The sequence below is a fragment of the Leptidea sinapis genome, chromosome 2 (assembly GCF_905404315.1).
Source record: "Leptidea sinapis chromosome 2, ilLepSina1.1, whole genome shotgun sequence".
Classification (NCBI taxonomy): Eukaryota; Metazoa; Arthropoda; class Insecta; order Lepidoptera; family Pieridae; genus Leptidea; species Leptidea sinapis.
This window is the reverse complement of record NC_066266.1, coordinates 8,008,959-8,027,723: the sequence shown is the minus strand read 5'-3', so window position 1 is coordinate 8,027,723 and position 18,765 is coordinate 8,008,959. Positions and strand designations below refer to the sequence as shown.

Sequence of the window (18,765 nt, the reverse complement as noted above, 5' to 3'; positions counted from 1 at the left end):
TAAGTTCCACCCAGTTCCGCCCAGCGATGCGGGATTTTTAAAAGGAAATAAATTAAATTTTATTCATCTTATTACATATACAATTAAAAATAAGTAGCCATAAACCATCTAGGATAAATTTCGCATCGAATGGTGGTAGTTTCATATCGATACGATTAGTTGTTTAGGCGTAAAGAGCCTCAAACAATGACCATTTTCATTATATATAATACTAGCTGACTCGACAGACGTTATTCTGTAGATAATAAAAAAATACTGTTTTATAGGAATTTGCCAATAATATTTCACATCAAGTATTTCGTAAAAAATGCTCCCTGTTGTTATAATGAAATTGGTTTACAGCGGAACTGTCTAACCGTGCGTCACTAAATTCTCTCATAGAAAATATGTCCATACAAAACAAATATTGAATATAAAAATAATTATGGGTCCCAAATCGAAATAAAAACGTTCATTAGTTTAGGAGTCCATCGCGGACAAACAACGTGTCACGTAATTTATATATATTAAGATATAGATTTTAGTTGTCCCCGAAGAAAATTCGAAAACCTTCAATTACATATAAAGACTCATATTGTGTAGAATTTAAATGTTTTCGCAATTTATTCTTATCAGCTGTTGTTGACTTAGGTGTGCCAAGTGCAATTGCCACTTATCATTAATCATTACAAATCTATAAAATAAAACAGGTATTCAGAAATAGAAGATAAGTTAAAATAGTTCTTTTTTAATTTATTTAATTTTGGTATAGAACGTTTGTTCTGTATTCTGCGTATACAATAAAAATATTTAAGTTCACAATTTGAAAATTAAATTATAATTAAAAAAATATATAGTTTCTTAGCTAGCAAAGAGAAACGATTCATACTTAAAACTATAGATAACTTTATCTATATATAGGGCGTCCCACGACTATACCACATGGAGGTGAAGTACCTTAAATAATGTAGAATATTTTACTGAAAGAAGAAAAAAAAATTAAACAGCATTCTCATAGCTTTCTAAATAATTCGACAACACTTCCCTTAAAGCCTCGCCTAGTATCGGAATACTGGGTCTCGAAATCTCGAGCGATTGCCAATTCCGTGGCCATCTGGAGGGCAAAGCCAAATTGGCTTCGAAGAAGCGTCATTAATAGAGCATGGCAATACTTTAAGCCGGCCCACATTCTAGCGCTCTACAAAGCGCAGGTCCGGCCACACATGGAGTATTGCTGTCATCTCTGGTCTGGCGCACTCCAGCATCAGCTCGATCCATTTGAACTCGTGCAATGCAGAGCAGCTCGAAGAAGAATAGCTCAGCTCTGTGAACGGCTGGATCACTTGGCGTTGCGTAGAGATGTCGCTTCGTTGTGTGTCTTCTACCGCATTATTCACGGGGAGTGATCCGAAGAGCTGTTTAACCTGATTCCTGCCGCCGAATTCAACCTTCGTACGACACCCCACAAGTTAGGATATCATCCCCACCATCTAGATGTGTGGCGGTCCTCCACAGTGCGGTTTTCAAGGAGCTTTCTTCCACGTACTACAAAGCTTTGGAATGAGCTTCCTTGTGCGGTGTTTCCGGGACGATACGACATGGGTACCTTCAAAAAAAGCGCGTACACCTTCCTTAAAGGCCGGCAACGCTCTTGTGATTCCTCTGGTGTTTCAAGTGAATGTGGGCGGCGGTGATCACTTAATACCAGGTGATCCGTACACTCGTTTGTCCTCCTATTCATAAAAAAAAAAGTAAAATGTTACATCTACAATATTTAAGGTAATTCCGCTTGATGTGGCATAGCCGTGGGATGGCGTACATATCATATACTAATATGACGCAACCCGGTGTTGGTAACGTGGTCGACTTACTAATAACCTAAACACATGATCGGATTTGGTACGGCCCATTCATAGGCACAGTCCGGTAGCGGACCATATTCGATGGCATGTGAAATTGTCCAACAAATTATTATTATTACCATCCGGTCCGTACCGAGTACTTTGGCGAACCTATTCGTTCGAGGCGCCCACCGGACCGTCCGATGGTCCGGCTTTACCAAATGCGACCATGTGTTTAAGTTATTTATTTATAAAAATAGCAGAGAATATGTAATTGGTAGCAAGTAGGCTTAAAGCCTGGGCTAAAATCCTGAATCTTCACAGGCATTTTGGTGTTGACAGCGTCATAATGTGTCCAAAGTTGTTTTCACTTCAATAAATTAGATTGACGGAATATCATTGAATAATCATTTGAAATAATATGCGGGCCTTAAAAGTCAAACACATGGTTGGAATTGGTAGGGCCGGACGATCCAGTAATAACCAGTTTTTATAAACTTGTCCTCACATCTAGCATAGGATCTGCCCTTTTTCCGTACTCTTTCTTCTCCTCTTTTTGATTATTTTTAATATATCAATTGCTATCGTATCGTTGCGTGATTCTGTTTAAGAGGTTTTTCCCATTGTTTCCAGAATTACAGAACAACTGCTGTATACACTGCCGGAAGACGAAGACATTCCTGTCAAGAAGATACTGCTTCCAAATGGGCTGAGTACTTGGGGAGTGTCTGGTGGGAGAACCGAGTTCTTGAGGAACAAATGTCCGGTGGACAGGTGCACGCTAACTGGTGACACGAGGGAAGCTGCCTCTGCCGATGCTATACTGTTCAAGGACCATCACACACCGCTCAATATCAATCGCTCACCTAACCAGGTACATGGTGAACAAATTTAGAACACGCTATTTATATTTAAAGAGATTAGTTTAAAGCAGGAACAGACACGACACGCCACTAGTTAGGATATCATCCACAGTGTGATTTCTTCCACGTGCTACAAAGCTATGGAATGAGCTTCCTTGTGCGGTGTTTCTGGGACGATACGACATGGATACCTTATAAAAAAAGCGCGAACACCTTCCTTTCGCTTTAAGGCCGGCAACGCTCCTGTGATTCCTCTGGTGTTGCAAAATGAATGTGGGCAGTGGTGATCACTAACACCTCGGCGGTGACCCATAGTCTGTACGCTCGTTTGTCCTCCTTTTCCATGAAAGAAAAGATGATTCACTTAATGTTAATCGGCATCAAATACCTTATACGGTGTCGATATGATCTAATGTGATGCCTACTACTCGGATAAGTCGTTTTAGTAAGTATTTTTTGGGCTATATATATCCTTTTAAGTTTTATAACATGATCCTAGAAAATTTACAAAACAAATGTGTTACAAATTTAATAACATATTGTCAAAAACCGTTTGTTTCGTTAAAGCTACTATGACATAAATAATTTTCTTATCATGTACTTATAATAGTTCATAACCACAAGTTAAAAAAAACTGTTGTGACCTATTTATTATCAATAAATGATACCACAGCCTGGGAATGGAACGAACGCCCTCAGGCTATTCAATTATAAATTTTATTGTACGATACTATATATACTAGTGGACCCAACAGACGTTGTCCTGTACACACGTCTTAAATTTGAAAAATCTGTCCAGCCGTTAGGAGGAGTTCACTAACATACACATGAGCAGGAGAATTATATTATATGGACGTAATTGAGAATCTAAACCAATCTCAAATTCACTGAAACAAACAAAAAGTCATCAAAATCGGTCCAGCCGTTTAGGAGGTAGTTTAATTGTGAATCTAAACCATTCTCGAATGCGTATGCGTGTAACACCACCTGAAGACACACAGAAAGTTTCAATAAAATCGGTCCAGCCGTCTAGGAGGAGTTTAGTGACATACACACGCACACAAGAATTATATATATATATATATGTTTATATATATATCTTTATATATATATATATAAAATTCTCGTGTCATGATGTGAAACTTTGAACTCCTCCGAAACGGCTTGACCGATTCTCATGAAATTTTGAGTGCATATTGGGTAGGTCTGAGAATCGGACAGAATCTATTTTTCATCCCCCTAAATGTTAAGGGCGGTTTTCTTTCATTTTTTTGATCTTTTTTTTTAAATTTGTTTGATTATGAGTCATTATTAAAAATACATACAACTTCAAATTTTCACCCATCTACGATCAACAGTTACTTTTGTATCGCGATTTTAATATTGGCAATACAACGTTTGCTGGATCAGCTAGTATATATATATATATAGTATATTATTATTAGTATTGTATGTATATAGGCATACCACGTCGAATGGGTGGTAGTTTATGACGTTCAATACGTGATTGTAAATCGTATTGACACTAAAAGTGATACAATGAGTTTCTTGCAACTTCTTCTCATTATTGCTCAACTTTTCCGAAATGTTTAATCAGATATTTTTGACATTCACGCATTATTGTGTGTTTGGCGTAATTAAATTATTTTTTGTTTTGTTTTGAATGAAAATAATAATAATAATATGGTATGGAACGAGTGAAAGCGACAATTATCGACCCTAAATGTTGTCGCATTAACGTACTTCTCAGCAATCAGTACTGAAAACACTTTCCAAACATTGGCACAATTTGGCAATACATGTGGGCGATGAAAACGGATAACACAGTAAAAGTTATTCCTGGCGTTGCCGCTTGTTTTTAGTAAAAAATAAATATCCTGTAGATTTTTATTTAACACCAAAGTATTTGTTGCATTTTATTGAAGTGATAACTTCTTATGGAACGGAAAACCCTTTTGTAACGTAACGCGTTACGACCCCAGTCTGTCTGGCTTCCCTTTGTCACACGCATACGGCAGCGGTAGGCACTCTCTTCCCCTCTCACACGTCTTCAAAAATAACAATAATTGTAACTAAAATATATTGATTATTAAGTTGCAGCAGAATACATAGGTAACACTGAAATGCAGTGCAGCACCGAACGTAAGCGCATTCCAATTTGATTATAGACAGTTAGAAATTCTGCCACATATCGCTCCCTAACTGTAACCCGTTAAGGAGTTCCATAGATCATCATATTTGACTTCGACCATTTAGTTGAGCGTAACGACTTTACGATAGGTGTCTCAAATATCCGGATAGCATATAAAAGATTCGGCCGAGTATCGTTAATTTGCTCCTAAGAATTAAATAGTTTCACCTTGAGATATAAGATGTTAAGTCTCTTATATACTTACTTAATCAATAATTTGAAATGTAATTATTCAGCAAAATGATTATAAACGTCAAGTTAGTTACATAATTTTGTTAAGTTAAAGGGGCATTTACCTGAAATACGACACTCCATTCTTTTTAAGTTTTGATAACAGGACAGTTTTTCACTGAACACTTTGTCATTGCGTGGCGTTGTATTCAAAGCGCGGTCAAAACACAACTGAACGAAATCTCTGACTAATAGACGCGTAGGCAGAGTTTTTTAAGCGTGATCGTGAGTCTTGTTGCTTATTGTACATCAAAGGGGGGGGGGGGGATTTATCATGTAATTTAAATTAAATTTGTATATATGTTACATTGTTAATAATAATATGATATTAATGAGGTAAATAAATGAAATAATAGATGGTTTTAAGAAAATTTATCTATATGATCAAAGCATTTAAAAGATTAACCAGTTTTTATATAAATATTGAGATTAAAAAGATTTTTCTTTTTGTTTAAACTATTTGAAAAAAAATGACAGCTAGAACATTCTAGATTTAAAAAATGTACAACATTGATATCTTTGACTTTCAGTTGTTTATTCATTTGGCCACACGTGCGGCTGTAAGGGATATATTTTTTTCATAAGAGATCGGGACAATATGAAGGTTACTTTTTATCATGCTAGCGGGGATAGTATTTTTGCTGATTTGTAACATGCACGTGGACGACGTCGCGGGCAGCAGCTAGTAAACTCATAAATTAAGGTATTAAACTTGAGGAATTTTCAGATTTGGATCCTGTATTACCTGGAGTGTCCGTATCACACAGCGTCACTTCGTGCAGCCTCACTGGACGTCTTCAACTGGACAGCTACTTACCGACGCGACTCCGACATCGTGGCACCCTACGAAAAGTGGGTGTACCACGATCCTTTAATCACCGCGAAGGACTTCGACAGGAACTATGCAGCTAATAAAACAAAAAAGGTGAGTATCGTGGTTAAAAAAAACCAATTGTGTGGATTATTAAAACTTTCGTGCGACATGATTAACTTATTTTATAAGGCTTTACTTACGATTTATCGGTGGTACTAACTAGTTGGACCATTCGGAGATCCTTCATCAGGGTGAGTGTGGTAGGTTCGCGATAACGTCCCGTCTCATACTGCGGACTTGTGCTCGTAGTGCGCGGCTGGACAGGGCGGGGGCGCGGGGTGCGCCGTTGGTGATGACAAGCATGGTATCACTGTTGGTGTCTACGGGTGCACAAAACGTACTCACTTTTTCTTATTGCAAGATGCATTTAATAACAAGGGTTTCCAAGTAGGTGGCAGACCCAAACCCTTGTCTCTATTAAAATTAGGTCGACGGTCGATTTCTATGGCTTCCAGCAGCTTGCGAGACACAAAGTTAATTCGGGAGTCAATACTTTCACCCTATCGAACCTAATATAATGTGACGTATCGGAGTTTAGGGCGTGCTCTGCCACTGCCGAGGTGTTGCCAATTTCCGTACACGGCGGATGTGCTCGGTGAGACTGATTTTTATGTTGCGTCCCGTTTCACCGATTAGCGTTTTGCCGCAATCGCATGGAATTTCGTAGACGCCAGGGCTCTCAAGATGGTCCCGATCCTTAGGAAGACTGTATCTACAGCGTAACAGATGTTCAATTTGATCAGCTCAGTGGGTGCGACGATCGGCCAACTAAGGTAAAGAAAGGATGAAGTCAAGGAAAAAAGATGATTGCCTCATTCTTTGGTCGGAAAGGTCATTTCGCGACAGGTGTGCTAGAAGATGGAAGGACAGTTACTGCAGACTGGTATGTCAATCGCTGTTTGCCTGTTGTCTCGGAAAAAAATGGACAGCAGCGCCCTCGAAGCAGGATCCTCCTTCACGACGACAATGCTTCAGCGCACTCTGCAAAACGGACTGTTTAATATTTGACTATGATGTCGGGATAATGAGTCATCCGCCATACAGTCCTGACCTGGCGCCCTGCGACTTTTATTTATTCCGAAGAACTAATGATAAAATTCGAGGTATTCGCTTTACGAGCCCTGAAGCTGCGGTGAAAGTGTACGAAAATGCCATAGAAGAGACCCCTAAATAAGAATGGGCCCACTGCTTTTCTCAGTGGTTCCATCGAATGCGACGATGTGTAGAGAGGGACGGAGATTACTTCGAAAATCAATAAAAGTATTGGCAACTTTCTACTAATGTAGAAAATGAAAAACGGCTATCAAGCCGTTTTTTTTTCAGTGTTACATAGGTATGATCCCAGAAATGTACAAAACGAATGTGTTACGAAATTTAAAAGAATTGTTAAAAAACATTTGTGTGGGAAAGATTACTGTAGCATTAACGATTATCTTAATGAAACCACAGACTGGGAATGTAGCGAACACCCTCAGGCTCTTTAATTATAAATTTTTATTAATCGATACTACATTGTAATCCATATTTATATATAAAAAAAGCCGGCTGAGTTTCTTGAGCCCGTTCTTCTCAGGTCTGAGTCAGGCAGTCTATTTTGAATGGGTGGTAGTTTTTGACGTTCATTAAGTGATTTTGAATCCTATTTTGAATAAAAAAGAAGAAGTAAAAATATTTGAATTTGAAAATAAAAACGAGGAACACGTAAGTTATTTAAATCCTCTAACGCTATATTTATCTCAGAGTAGCAAATGGGCCTGTAATTTACAGTCATATAACTAAGCAACTTAACGAGTTGTAAAACCTTTAAATAGTAAGTAACATACATTTGTCACGAAGGAGAGGATTTGAAGGCATGAGAAGAAGTCGAGGGCTTTTCAATACACCCGAGTAGTGGAAAAAGAAAAAAAAAATTGAAAACTTTTTGACGCCCTTTTTAAATTAGATTCATTTTGATAGATAGTATGTAAAATGTAATTGGTAAGATGACTGCAATAACGAATCAAATAATAAATGATAAAAGATTTAAAAAAATTACACGTTTTTCATATTAATATTAATAATATACGGCAATCGGCCTTGTCAACTGAAACTTGAATGACGTCACGACTCCATTGGTTGTTATAATGTAATGTTATGTTCTTAAAGTGATAACCCTCACTTCTGGGATTAATACACAAATAAAAATTAAAAAATAAAAGTTTTTGAACGATGCGGAAGTTCATTTTCAATTTTTATTTGTGTATTATAATTATATCATTAATTTCTGAGCCGCTACGTCATAACCGATCATCATGAAAACTACGTGTTTTATTATTATTTTCTTTTCGGAAAACTACGAACGATTTCGTGTGTAATTCATCTAGCTAATGGTTGACATTAATAAACTAATTAAAAAGGTTGTACAAGCATTAGTGGAATGTAACTCTAAGTTAGGCGAGTGTGTTTGTATTTTTAAGATCTCTAACGGATTGGATGAAATATTATACACGCGCAATTCCGGTCTACCTAGTCTCCCGTATATAACCAAATTAAGATCTTTTTTCTTATTTCAATGTGGGTTAATGTGATTTTAACAGAAGTCTTTTGCTTCTCAGGTAGCTTGGTTCGTATCAAATTGCCACGCTCGCAATCGCCGGCTTCAGTACGCTCGCCAGCTCTCCAAGTTCATATCGGTCGACATCTACGGCGCCTGTGGCTCACACCACTGTCCACGTGCCGACCCCAACTGCCTCGAGATGCTCGACAAAGACTACAAGTTCTACCTCGCCTTCGAGAACTCCAACTGCCGTGATTACGTCACGGAGAAATTTTTCGTGAACGGATTACAGTAAGTACAGTCGACATACCATGACATGTTACACATTTAAAAAAAAACTTTTTTAAAGGATTGAAGAGCTGTTCAACCTGATTCCTGCCGCCGAATTTCACCTTCGCACGACGCGCCACAAGTTACGATATCATCCCCACCATCTGGATGTGTGGCGGTCCTCCACAGTGCGGTTTTCAAGGAGCTTTCTTCCTCGTACCACGAAGCTGTGGAATGAGCTTCCTTGTGCGGTGTTTCCGGGACAAGGGTACCTTCAAGAAAAGTGCGTACACCTTCCTTAAAGGCCGGCAACGCTCTTGTGATTCCTCTGGTGTTGCAGGAGAGTGTGGGCGGCGGTGATCACTTAACACCAGGTGACCCGTACGCTCGTTTGTCCTCCTATTCCATAAAAAAAAAAAAAATTGAAATGCATTGTATTGTGTAAATTGTAACTGTATTTTTTAACATAAGTTGGTTTCGTAAAAGTTACTTTCTTTTATTTGTTAAACCCGACGTTTCTTGATATTTTCGGAGGGGCTATTGACATTGACATTTGTCATAGTCGTCATTGTGAAGTTTAGCGCCATTTCTTACCTCGGAGGTGGCATTTGCTGTAGACAGATAACTTATGTAAAAAATAGAGTTATAATTATTACACACGTTTTAATCCTTTAAAAAGTATTTTATTTAAGTAATTATTATTAGTTGTGTATTTCCTACTTTATAATTTTTTATAGGCTTATACTTAAACGCATGCTAATAAATTTACCTGCCATAATGGATAAATGCAGTACGCAAAATTGCTGCAACACATGAATTTGATAGGTAATGAAATGAATCATTGGTAGGAAAGTAAAGGATCAAAACCATAACGTAACGGTTTTATAATAATTAGTTAAATTGTACTTTAAGATACTAGTAAAGTAATAGTAAAAGTCAAAGAATAATAAAAATATTTGGTGAGCATTCTGTTTTGGTAAGCAAAAAGACTATAAATACAAAACATACATGTCTCGAGTTGGAGCTAACAGTGTGCTTGATACATTTGAGGATTATGGTTATGCCAAGAGCTTCATATGTACAGTACATGTATTTTTATTCAGTTCCCCATCCATCATGGGCATGATTTTCTTGTCGGATATCGATTTTTTTATTGTAAGAAATCCGACTCAGATAGGCCGAAGGGGATTGTTAGGTCTAGTGAACGAGTGGACTTGACCCCAATATCCCAAACAATTGGTGCTTAACCTTTAACGAAATCGACTAGCGAGATGATCAAATTGAGTAAACTCCGTCTTTAGCTGATCTATAACTATCAAAAGGAAAAATCAATGCTAAGTCTCAACTGATCTCGTCGTAAAACTCTATACAATACTATTAAAAGATTACTACCAACTGTAAACCGTTTATATATTTTGTAGTAAGATGTGAATCTTAAGAAAGTCTTGAGAAAGGAACGAATCTTACTACGACCATTGTTCTAAGCCTAATTACTTTATTCTTTTTTCAAATTTTCAGACACGACGCACTGCCAATAGTGATGGGTGCAAGACCCTCGGAATATGCAGCCGTCGCCCCGCACAACTCCTACATTCACGTGGAAGAGTTCGCGAACCCTGAGGAGCTCGCGGCATACCTCAATCGTCTGGACGAAGATGATGCGCTCTATAATTCATATTTCAAGTGGAAGGTGATTTAAGATTCTTAATAATAGTTAAGATAAATCAATATTTTATTAAATTAAAACAGGTTTTTTGTAATAGTTCCTTAGATAAATTACCCTGAATTTGCCTTTATTAATTTTTCAGGGAACCGGTGAATTCATAAATACATACTTTTTCTGTCGAGTTTGCGCAATGGTACACGCAAACAGCCGTCGACAGCGGCATGTCCACTACACAGATGTGCAAGCGTGGTGGAGGGACGCAGCGTGCACTCGTAGCGATTGGCGATCTATGGCACAAGAGACGAGAGACGCGGGATCATAAAACCACAGAGAACGTATATACTAGTCCATACTATGTTCGATATTTAAATAATAAGCGCGAGGATAAATTATTAGAGCAATTTAAATTTAATACGAGTACAAATTTATAAGGTCACCTATATATGTTATATAAATGTTGTTGGTAGACATTATATTTGCCAATTATTTAGTAAAACTACGCCACTACATATAAGTTTTAGGTGTAACTTGGCTATAGTACTTAAAATTCATAGTTTCCTTGCATATGCACAAGATTACAACATACTTACACGCCAAACTTTTAGATCACTCTGAAGTTTTTTGTTATTACATAACTATAGTACTACATACTATACGCATCAACGTCGGATCGATTTAAAAGTTTGGTGAAGGGTAAACCTAGCTTTGGAAATGACATGGTCTTTTCGAGGAGGTACATTTTAAATTATTACCGTTACATAGTATGAATTTTATATCTTATCTATTATTGTAATCATATCACTTTTCTAAGATTTTTTTCTATATACCTTTTTTATTTGCGTCTTATTTTTTTATTCGAAATAAGGCCGTATTATTTTTAAATTGTTGGCACAATTGTTTAAGTCTAATTGGGTCACGGCTATTGCCAATCCTATAAGACGGTCGTTATATTTTTAAAATGTTCATTTTTTAACTTATTTATTTATTTTTAAACTTTATAATAGAAGAAGTTGCAAAGTTTATGAGCACAACTACTTAATTATTTATGGGAAAAACTTCGTGTTTATAAATAAAGTGCCGTATTAGTGTTATCATGCCAGGTATGAGCATAAACTAAGTAATCGTCGTATTACACATTAAAGTCTCCTCTTGCAATATATCTTAAGATTTAATCCACACCTGAATATCGAATATTCAATGTCTGTTTGATGCAGTTTCAATGCGATACGATATTTATTTTCAGCTCAACACAGATTAAATACAATACTAACTATTATTACATATACTAATAATACTAATACTAATAATTGTTATGTGATTCAAATTCAAATATTATTATTCAAAATAGGATATGACATCACTTTTTGAAAGTCAAAAAACTACCACCCATTCCAAAATGAATTTCTCAGACCTGAGAAGAATGGGCGCAACAAACTCAACGGGCTTTTTTTTCCATCGAATAAATATGTTTACAAAGTAATATTGTACAATTAAACTTATTATTTAATAGCCTGAGGGCGGTCACTCCATTCCCAATCTGTGGTATCATTAAGAAAGTCATTTATGTTATAGTAATCTTTACCACACAAACGTTTTTTTGACAATTCTTTTGAATAACGTAATACTTTTGCTTTGAACATTTTCTGGAATCTTGTTGTAAAAGCATATACATCGCCCCACAAAAGACTAACTCGACTTAGCCGAGTAGTAGGCATCATAAGTTTATGTCTGTTCCTGGTGTTAACATTAAGGTTATGACAGTTTCTGGCAAATTCCCTTATGTGCCTATGAACATACATTACATTATCAAGAATAAATTGATTGTAGACACCGGTAAAAGATAAAATTTAATTAATTATTCGTTCCGGGAAACACGGAATCGCGCGGTATGCCTCAGATCGGCGGGACTTTGGCGCGTTTTGTGAATGCGTTTTATTTTAAATGTAGCAATATAATAATAATTAAGCTTTATCTGCTTCCATGCAAAAATTACATTTAATCTTACTTCTCTCTATATCTCTCGTTTTTATGGACCCCTTTTGGGTAAAAGCATCCTCCAAAGAATTCCATTCAGTTTGGTTTTTTGCAGTCTATATCCAACTTTGCCCCGCCACAGCCACTAGTTCATCTGCCCATCTACGACAAGGCCTGCCTCTCTTTCTAATGCCTCGAGGTCCGGACCATCTAATTATACTGTGTCCATCTATCGTCAGTGTACCTGGCCACGTGCACCGCCCACGGTCAGAACTTGGTGAGGGAGTATAGTGCCATACGGCAGTGTCGGTTTTGGTGTATCTGAAAAATCTAGTGCCCTAGAGCACTGCCGATTCGGTATTACACACAATACGCTGAGCACACAACCGTTGAACGCTTGTCACTGTCAAATTTTAGTATTTCAGTACTGAATAGTAATTAGTATAATTGTCGTGGTATTATGCATTCCGTTCTCATTATGTTTGAGACTACCGCCTACTTATGAAGGAATATAGAGCTCCAGCACATCAAAAGTATTACATCAAAACATATAATAAAACGCCCTTAATAAAGTATATCAAAATGTTTGTGGCAATTTGAATTACCTTAAAGTTATTTTTTTTTTTAATTTCATCACAATAATAGTTTTGTAGAGCTGTTTAATGAAAGAATATAATTTTATAGAATTAACATGGGGTTAAACTATTTTGCTTATTACAAACTTTGAATGAGGTACCTAATACTGAAACTTATAAGATTTTTTAGTGTTTTTGTAAAACGCAACAATTTACTGTTTGTTGAGGTACCTACAAATATTTATTTATTTTTATCATTTTTATGTGTTCGAATTTAGAAATTTTAATGAAATATGGAATCATTTATAAAAACCGTTATTTAAAAAGAAACTATATTCGCATAAGTATTGGCTAGCATAAGACTACTTATTACGAATTACATTATTCCTTTCTTACGATTTTAGTAATTCGCAATAGTGCCGTTATTTGCATTCATCTGTTTTTATACATGTGTTTTGTTTTTTAAATTTTATTTTGTACTTAGTTAATTTTTATATCTACCTATGTTTGTTATGCTGTGTACAGGCCGACAAGATAGAATTTGAATATAAGGATTAATAGCCAACGCGCAGACACTTCGCTTGGTTTCAATATTATAGTATATATAGATGGGAAAACGTAGGTATACAAATGTAAAACGAAAATAATATACAAAGAGTCACTGGTTTTGGTGTAAATATCGCCGAATGCTTATGATCACCGTTGTTCGATCGCCCCATCGAACGAAGCGCATTGGATGGTGATATATCATACGCTTATCATCAAGTTATGATGTGTAGTGCTGTCTCTGTCAAGACAACTGTCTATCAAGATAACTATGAATATATATAGTTATATTGATTGTGATTCATCGATTGAGACGCTATCTGGAATTAGAGTTACCATTCGTACGGATTAAACCGGAGATATCCGGAATAATCCGCACTTATCGTCAAATTTTAATTAGATGGAATATAATAATAAAACTACATATTAACTTATATCAAATAAGTATTTAACCTTTACGCGAAACAAAATCTAAATTAGATCAACTAAAAAGTCCGGACTTATATCGAAATGTCAGGCTTTTGTCAGGACTTTACAAATAACTAAATGGTAACTCTTATCTAGAATAGGGTCCTAACTCGAAATTGAACACACAGAGAAACGCGTATTACTCGGGGAAATATTATGATCTCTGATTATTTATAAATATGAAGCTGAAATCCCCGAAAGTCATTTTTCAAGACATTTCAAGTCGTTCGGTCTGTACCTACTCGCATGTATTCATTGTAGTAGTTTATATTATGTTAGATGTCCATTAAATATTAATTTAATTATTACGTAGTCAAATCATAGATTTCGGTAAGCTGTCATTTTAAAATGACATCTTTAGACAGATAGACTTAGAATATATTAGCGTATAGACAACGTTACAATTCAGATTTGTCCAATGTGCGCATTACCTATTCGTTTAATATTCAAAATAGGTACTTAGGAGCTCTTGCCAAGCGTGGCTGACTGTTTACGACTTTTTAATCAATATTGGTTACAGCAAAAATAGATTCGCTTACCTTGTCTATCTTGCTGTATCTCCGTCTATACGTTAATATATTGTAAGTGTATCTAATGGTTACACGTCCGTTCCGATAATGCCCATAAGTAACAAAATGGTATTTTTAACAGTAATACTGATACTGTTGATCGCATTACATTATTTCTTTAATATAACGATAACAATACCTATATGAGCCGCGTCATTAGAGAAAAGAAAAAAAATGTCGTTTCGTTTGTCATTATTTATCACATTTCGCCCTATTGCTATCTATGGTCTTAAAGCGCTTTCGCACAACGTCCGATCCGAATCCGATCCGTATCCGTGAAAACAAAGACCGGACGAAGACATCCGGCTTCCGTCATCCGATTTCTTTCCGTCAACCATTAGAAACAGCTCTACGACTACGTACACCAACCGTATTTTCACGGGTACGGATCGGACGTAGTGCGAAAGCGCCCTTACACACAAATGTACTGCATGCAAAAAAAAACAGCAGGCAATACATACCTATATTTGTAGGCAAAAGTTAGTCACATAAGTATTATAGCCGAAACACATGGTCGGATTTGGTACAACGGACGGTAAGCATCAATTGGTCCGGAGTCGTACTCGGTACAATACGACATTCCATCGAATATAGTCCGATACAGGACGGCGTCCGAAATCCGATGTCGTGTTAATAATAGCTTTAGTTTTGTTTTATAATATTAATTGATAGAAGTATATAGATAGCTAGGTCGAACTCCGCTTTGCGTGACGAACACAAATTAAGTAGCTGAACTACAGTCGTAGTACGATCTGCCATAGATTTAGGTAAGTATTTATTATTCAATGAATTTGACATCTCTTTATGTTTAAATATAATAATTATTAAAATACTGTCGATTGTTTTGAGTGGTTTGTTTTTAGAGAGAGGTTAAGTAACGGCATTCTTGGAACAAACGTGGTACTTACATAGTAGGTATTTCCCCCTGTTAGTTACCAATCAATTTTATTGGGAAGTAGGCGATAATAATATGATGTTAATTTATTTTGTCTGTAAGCGTTTGTTATCAGTTTATTTGTGATCTAAATTACCACTTTACTATTGTAAGTTTCGAAACGATCCATTAGCTCAACATGTGTCTAGTCGTGGCGCTTTTATATGTAATTGAGCACAAAATTTATTAGGTAAGTGCAATGACGTGCTATACACATTTAAGGACATATCATTCGCAGTCTGAAAGCGGAACGGCAAAGCTTTTCTTCTTAGAGCGCTTTTGCACTACGTCCGATCCGAATCCGATCCGATCCGTATCCGTGAAAACACGGTCCGAAGTAGTCGTAGAACTATTTGACGACCCCCATGGTTGTTAGTGACCCTGCCTACTGAGCTAGAGGTCCCGGGTTCGAATCCCGATAGGTGCAATCATTTATATCATGAATATGAATATATGTTTCCGAGCCATGGATGTTAATATATATTTATGTATATTTAAGTAAGTATATTGTATTAAATATATCGATGTCTTGTACCCATAGATGGTAGATAGGCACGGCTATGCCTAGTTTGGGGCAAGATAATTTGTATAACAGTGTGTCTAATTTCTATGGTAGTCTACGCACTAGATCCGGCTTCCGTCAACCGATAGAAATAGTTCTACGACTACACTGGACCGTATTTTCACGGGTACGGATCGGATTCTGACCGGACGTAGTGCGAAAGCGCTCTTAGTTGTTTGTCAACTGTCACTGTCCGAATCGGGTTCTAAATTCAACAAATGTAACCGGAACTGAATAAACGTTTTACATTGCTGCTTATTGATCAACAATATTTTAAACAACTGCAGTAAATGCGGCAATGTATAGATATAGCTGCTGTCGAAACTTATTTTTATGGTGTAATTTGTGGCATGTTCCATAATTCGGCTTGGTTTTTATCCGGCGTGATTTGTCTATATGTATAGAACGTCATTGGGTAATGTAAACGTAATTAGGTGTTGTAGAATACCGATAGGTATAGATTTTTAGTTGAGATTAAAATCGTGGTCAGATAGTACCAACCTAAGACGATAATCAAGTGTTTCGATGTCTCCTTTATGCACAGTTGTAAGACTAGATAACACTTGGTCGTGGAGTCTCTCTGAGATTTGATATGCCCTCACCATTTGAAGTGCTATTTGGCCATGATATTTAAACTCAATTTCACCAAAAAACTAACCAATTCGCACAATATAACAAAGACTAGTAATTATTGTAAATGTGTGTGAGGTATTATTTGCATTTTATTAATTATTTATACATGCAATGTAATTTTTAATGTTCCTTGTTTTGGTTGAGTTTAAGTATAGATTATTGCTAGATGAACCTAGAGATGTATTTAATGATTATTAAAAATATCATTTATAAAATTTATTTTATTTATGTGTGTTTTATAAAAATCCATTACTTAGGTTACACTGTGTGACTGAACCTGTCACAAAAAAGCAAAGCAATAGATTTTATTATTAACACAATAAACAATTAAATTGTAGTATCAAGTAATATAAACTCATTTGTAAAAAAACGAGTACCATAAACAAAAGAGGTTTTATATGCATAAAAAGCAACATTATTCATTCATGAAGTGCGGCAATACTTTGTCTAGCGACCCAAACAACATTGTCGAAATGTTTGCTCAGTACCTACCTACTTCGTTTACAAGCGTTCAGCAAACGAAGTTCTCTCTAATTCCTGTTGGTGAGAGCATCGTCAATGACTCGCATGTTCTTATTAGTCACGTATGCATTTCTCAGGTTGGAAAAAGCAAAGTGCATACACTCGATCATAATAAAGGTCCGGGATGATATTAGTCCAATATTTCTTAATCGCACAAACGAGTCAGTTTGCCACTAGAGAATATTTTTTAAAAGTGCCTGTAAACTGGCTGTTTCCTCAGATTCTGAATATTGCCTACATAACACCCATCTTTAAGCCTGGAGCAAGAAATAACATAGAACTATCGTCCCGTTTCTATCCTCTCTACAAAGTACAGGAAAGGTTATTGCACCGTCATGTGCTCTATAGCTTAAAAAATGTGATCATTGATCAACAACACGGTATTGTTGTCGACATTTCAACTCTCACCAATCTTCTTGTATTTACCAACTACATTTTGACCGCCTTAGATAGTAAATCTCGGGTAGATACTATATATACAGACTTCCAGAAGGCTTTTGACAAGGTTGACCATGTATAACTCTTACAGAAGTTATCTTTCAACGGCATTAAAGGTAATTTTGAGTTGGTTTGTGGCCTATCTGCGGGAATACCTTCGGTAATTGTAAACGGATATATGTAGTTCCTCTCCAGTTCTCCCTTCTCTCCGGTGTACCGCGGGGCTCTTTCCTTAGACCTTTTCTTTTTGCCATTTTTATCAATGACTAGCTGACCCGACAGACGTTCTGTATATAATAAATAAAATAATGTTTTCATATGAATTTGTCAATAATATATCATAACATCAAAAATTACTTCGTAAAATATGCACCCTGCTGATGTAATGAAATTGTTTCACAGCAGAACTGTCAAACCGTGCGTAATATAATTTCCCTCATAAAAATTACACACACATCAAAGGAAAAACAAAATTGTTGTTTTTGTTTAATTCCGAACATTTTTTCATATTTATTTAACCTTCCCTGGGCTTCCACAAATAATTCAAGACCAAAATTAGCCAAATCGAACCAGCCATTCTCGAGTTTTAGCGAGACTAACGAACAGCAATTCATTTTTATATATATAGATATATCATAGTCCTTTTCACATTGTCATTTACTTTACGTCGATGATTTAAAGTTACACACAAAAGTAACTTGCCCATCTGACATTCTCTGTATTCAGGAGAACCTTAACAAACTTGATGCATACTGCAGACGTAATAAATTATACCTGGCATATAAAAAGTGTAACGACTAAGCTAGACAATCAAGAGCTGACCTAAGTTTCTACAGTAATTAATGATCTGGGTGTTAATTTGGACCGTACCTACACTAACCCTTGGCACCCATATTTTAAATAACTCTTTTCGCTTGCTGGGCTTGAATAACACGTGTATCCAAGCAATTTAAAAACAAAAGTACTTACATACATAATTTCCTCGTGCGGCCCCAACTAGAACAAGCAAGCCTAATATAAAATTATTACTCGATCCACGATTAGTACTCGATCCACGAAAAAAAAATCGCAAACAGTCCAAAAAAAGTTCTAA

General features: G+C 36.3%; 1 protein-coding gene across 1 annotated transcript in view; it reads left to right on the top strand.

Moving 5' to 3' along the window:
- LOC126976129 (glycoprotein 3-alpha-L-fucosyltransferase A-like) overlaps positions 1–16,927 on the top strand; it is a 57,744-nt gene extending 40,817 nt beyond the window's left edge. Inside the window, exons 4-8 of the mRNA XM_050824332.1 lie at positions 2,454–2,694; positions 5,833–6,030; positions 8,574–8,806; positions 10,304–10,475; positions 10,594–16,927. Of these exons, the coding sequence (XP_050680289.1) occupies positions 2,454–2,694; positions 5,833–6,030; positions 8,574–8,806; positions 10,304–10,475; positions 10,594–10,773 (1,024 nt within the window). The 3' untranslated portion in view covers positions 10,774–16,927. The remainder of the gene's footprint in view (positions 1–2,453; positions 2,695–5,832; positions 6,031–8,573; positions 8,807–10,303; positions 10,476–10,593) is intronic.
- The last annotated feature ends 1,838 nt before the right edge of the window (positions 16,928–18,765 follow it).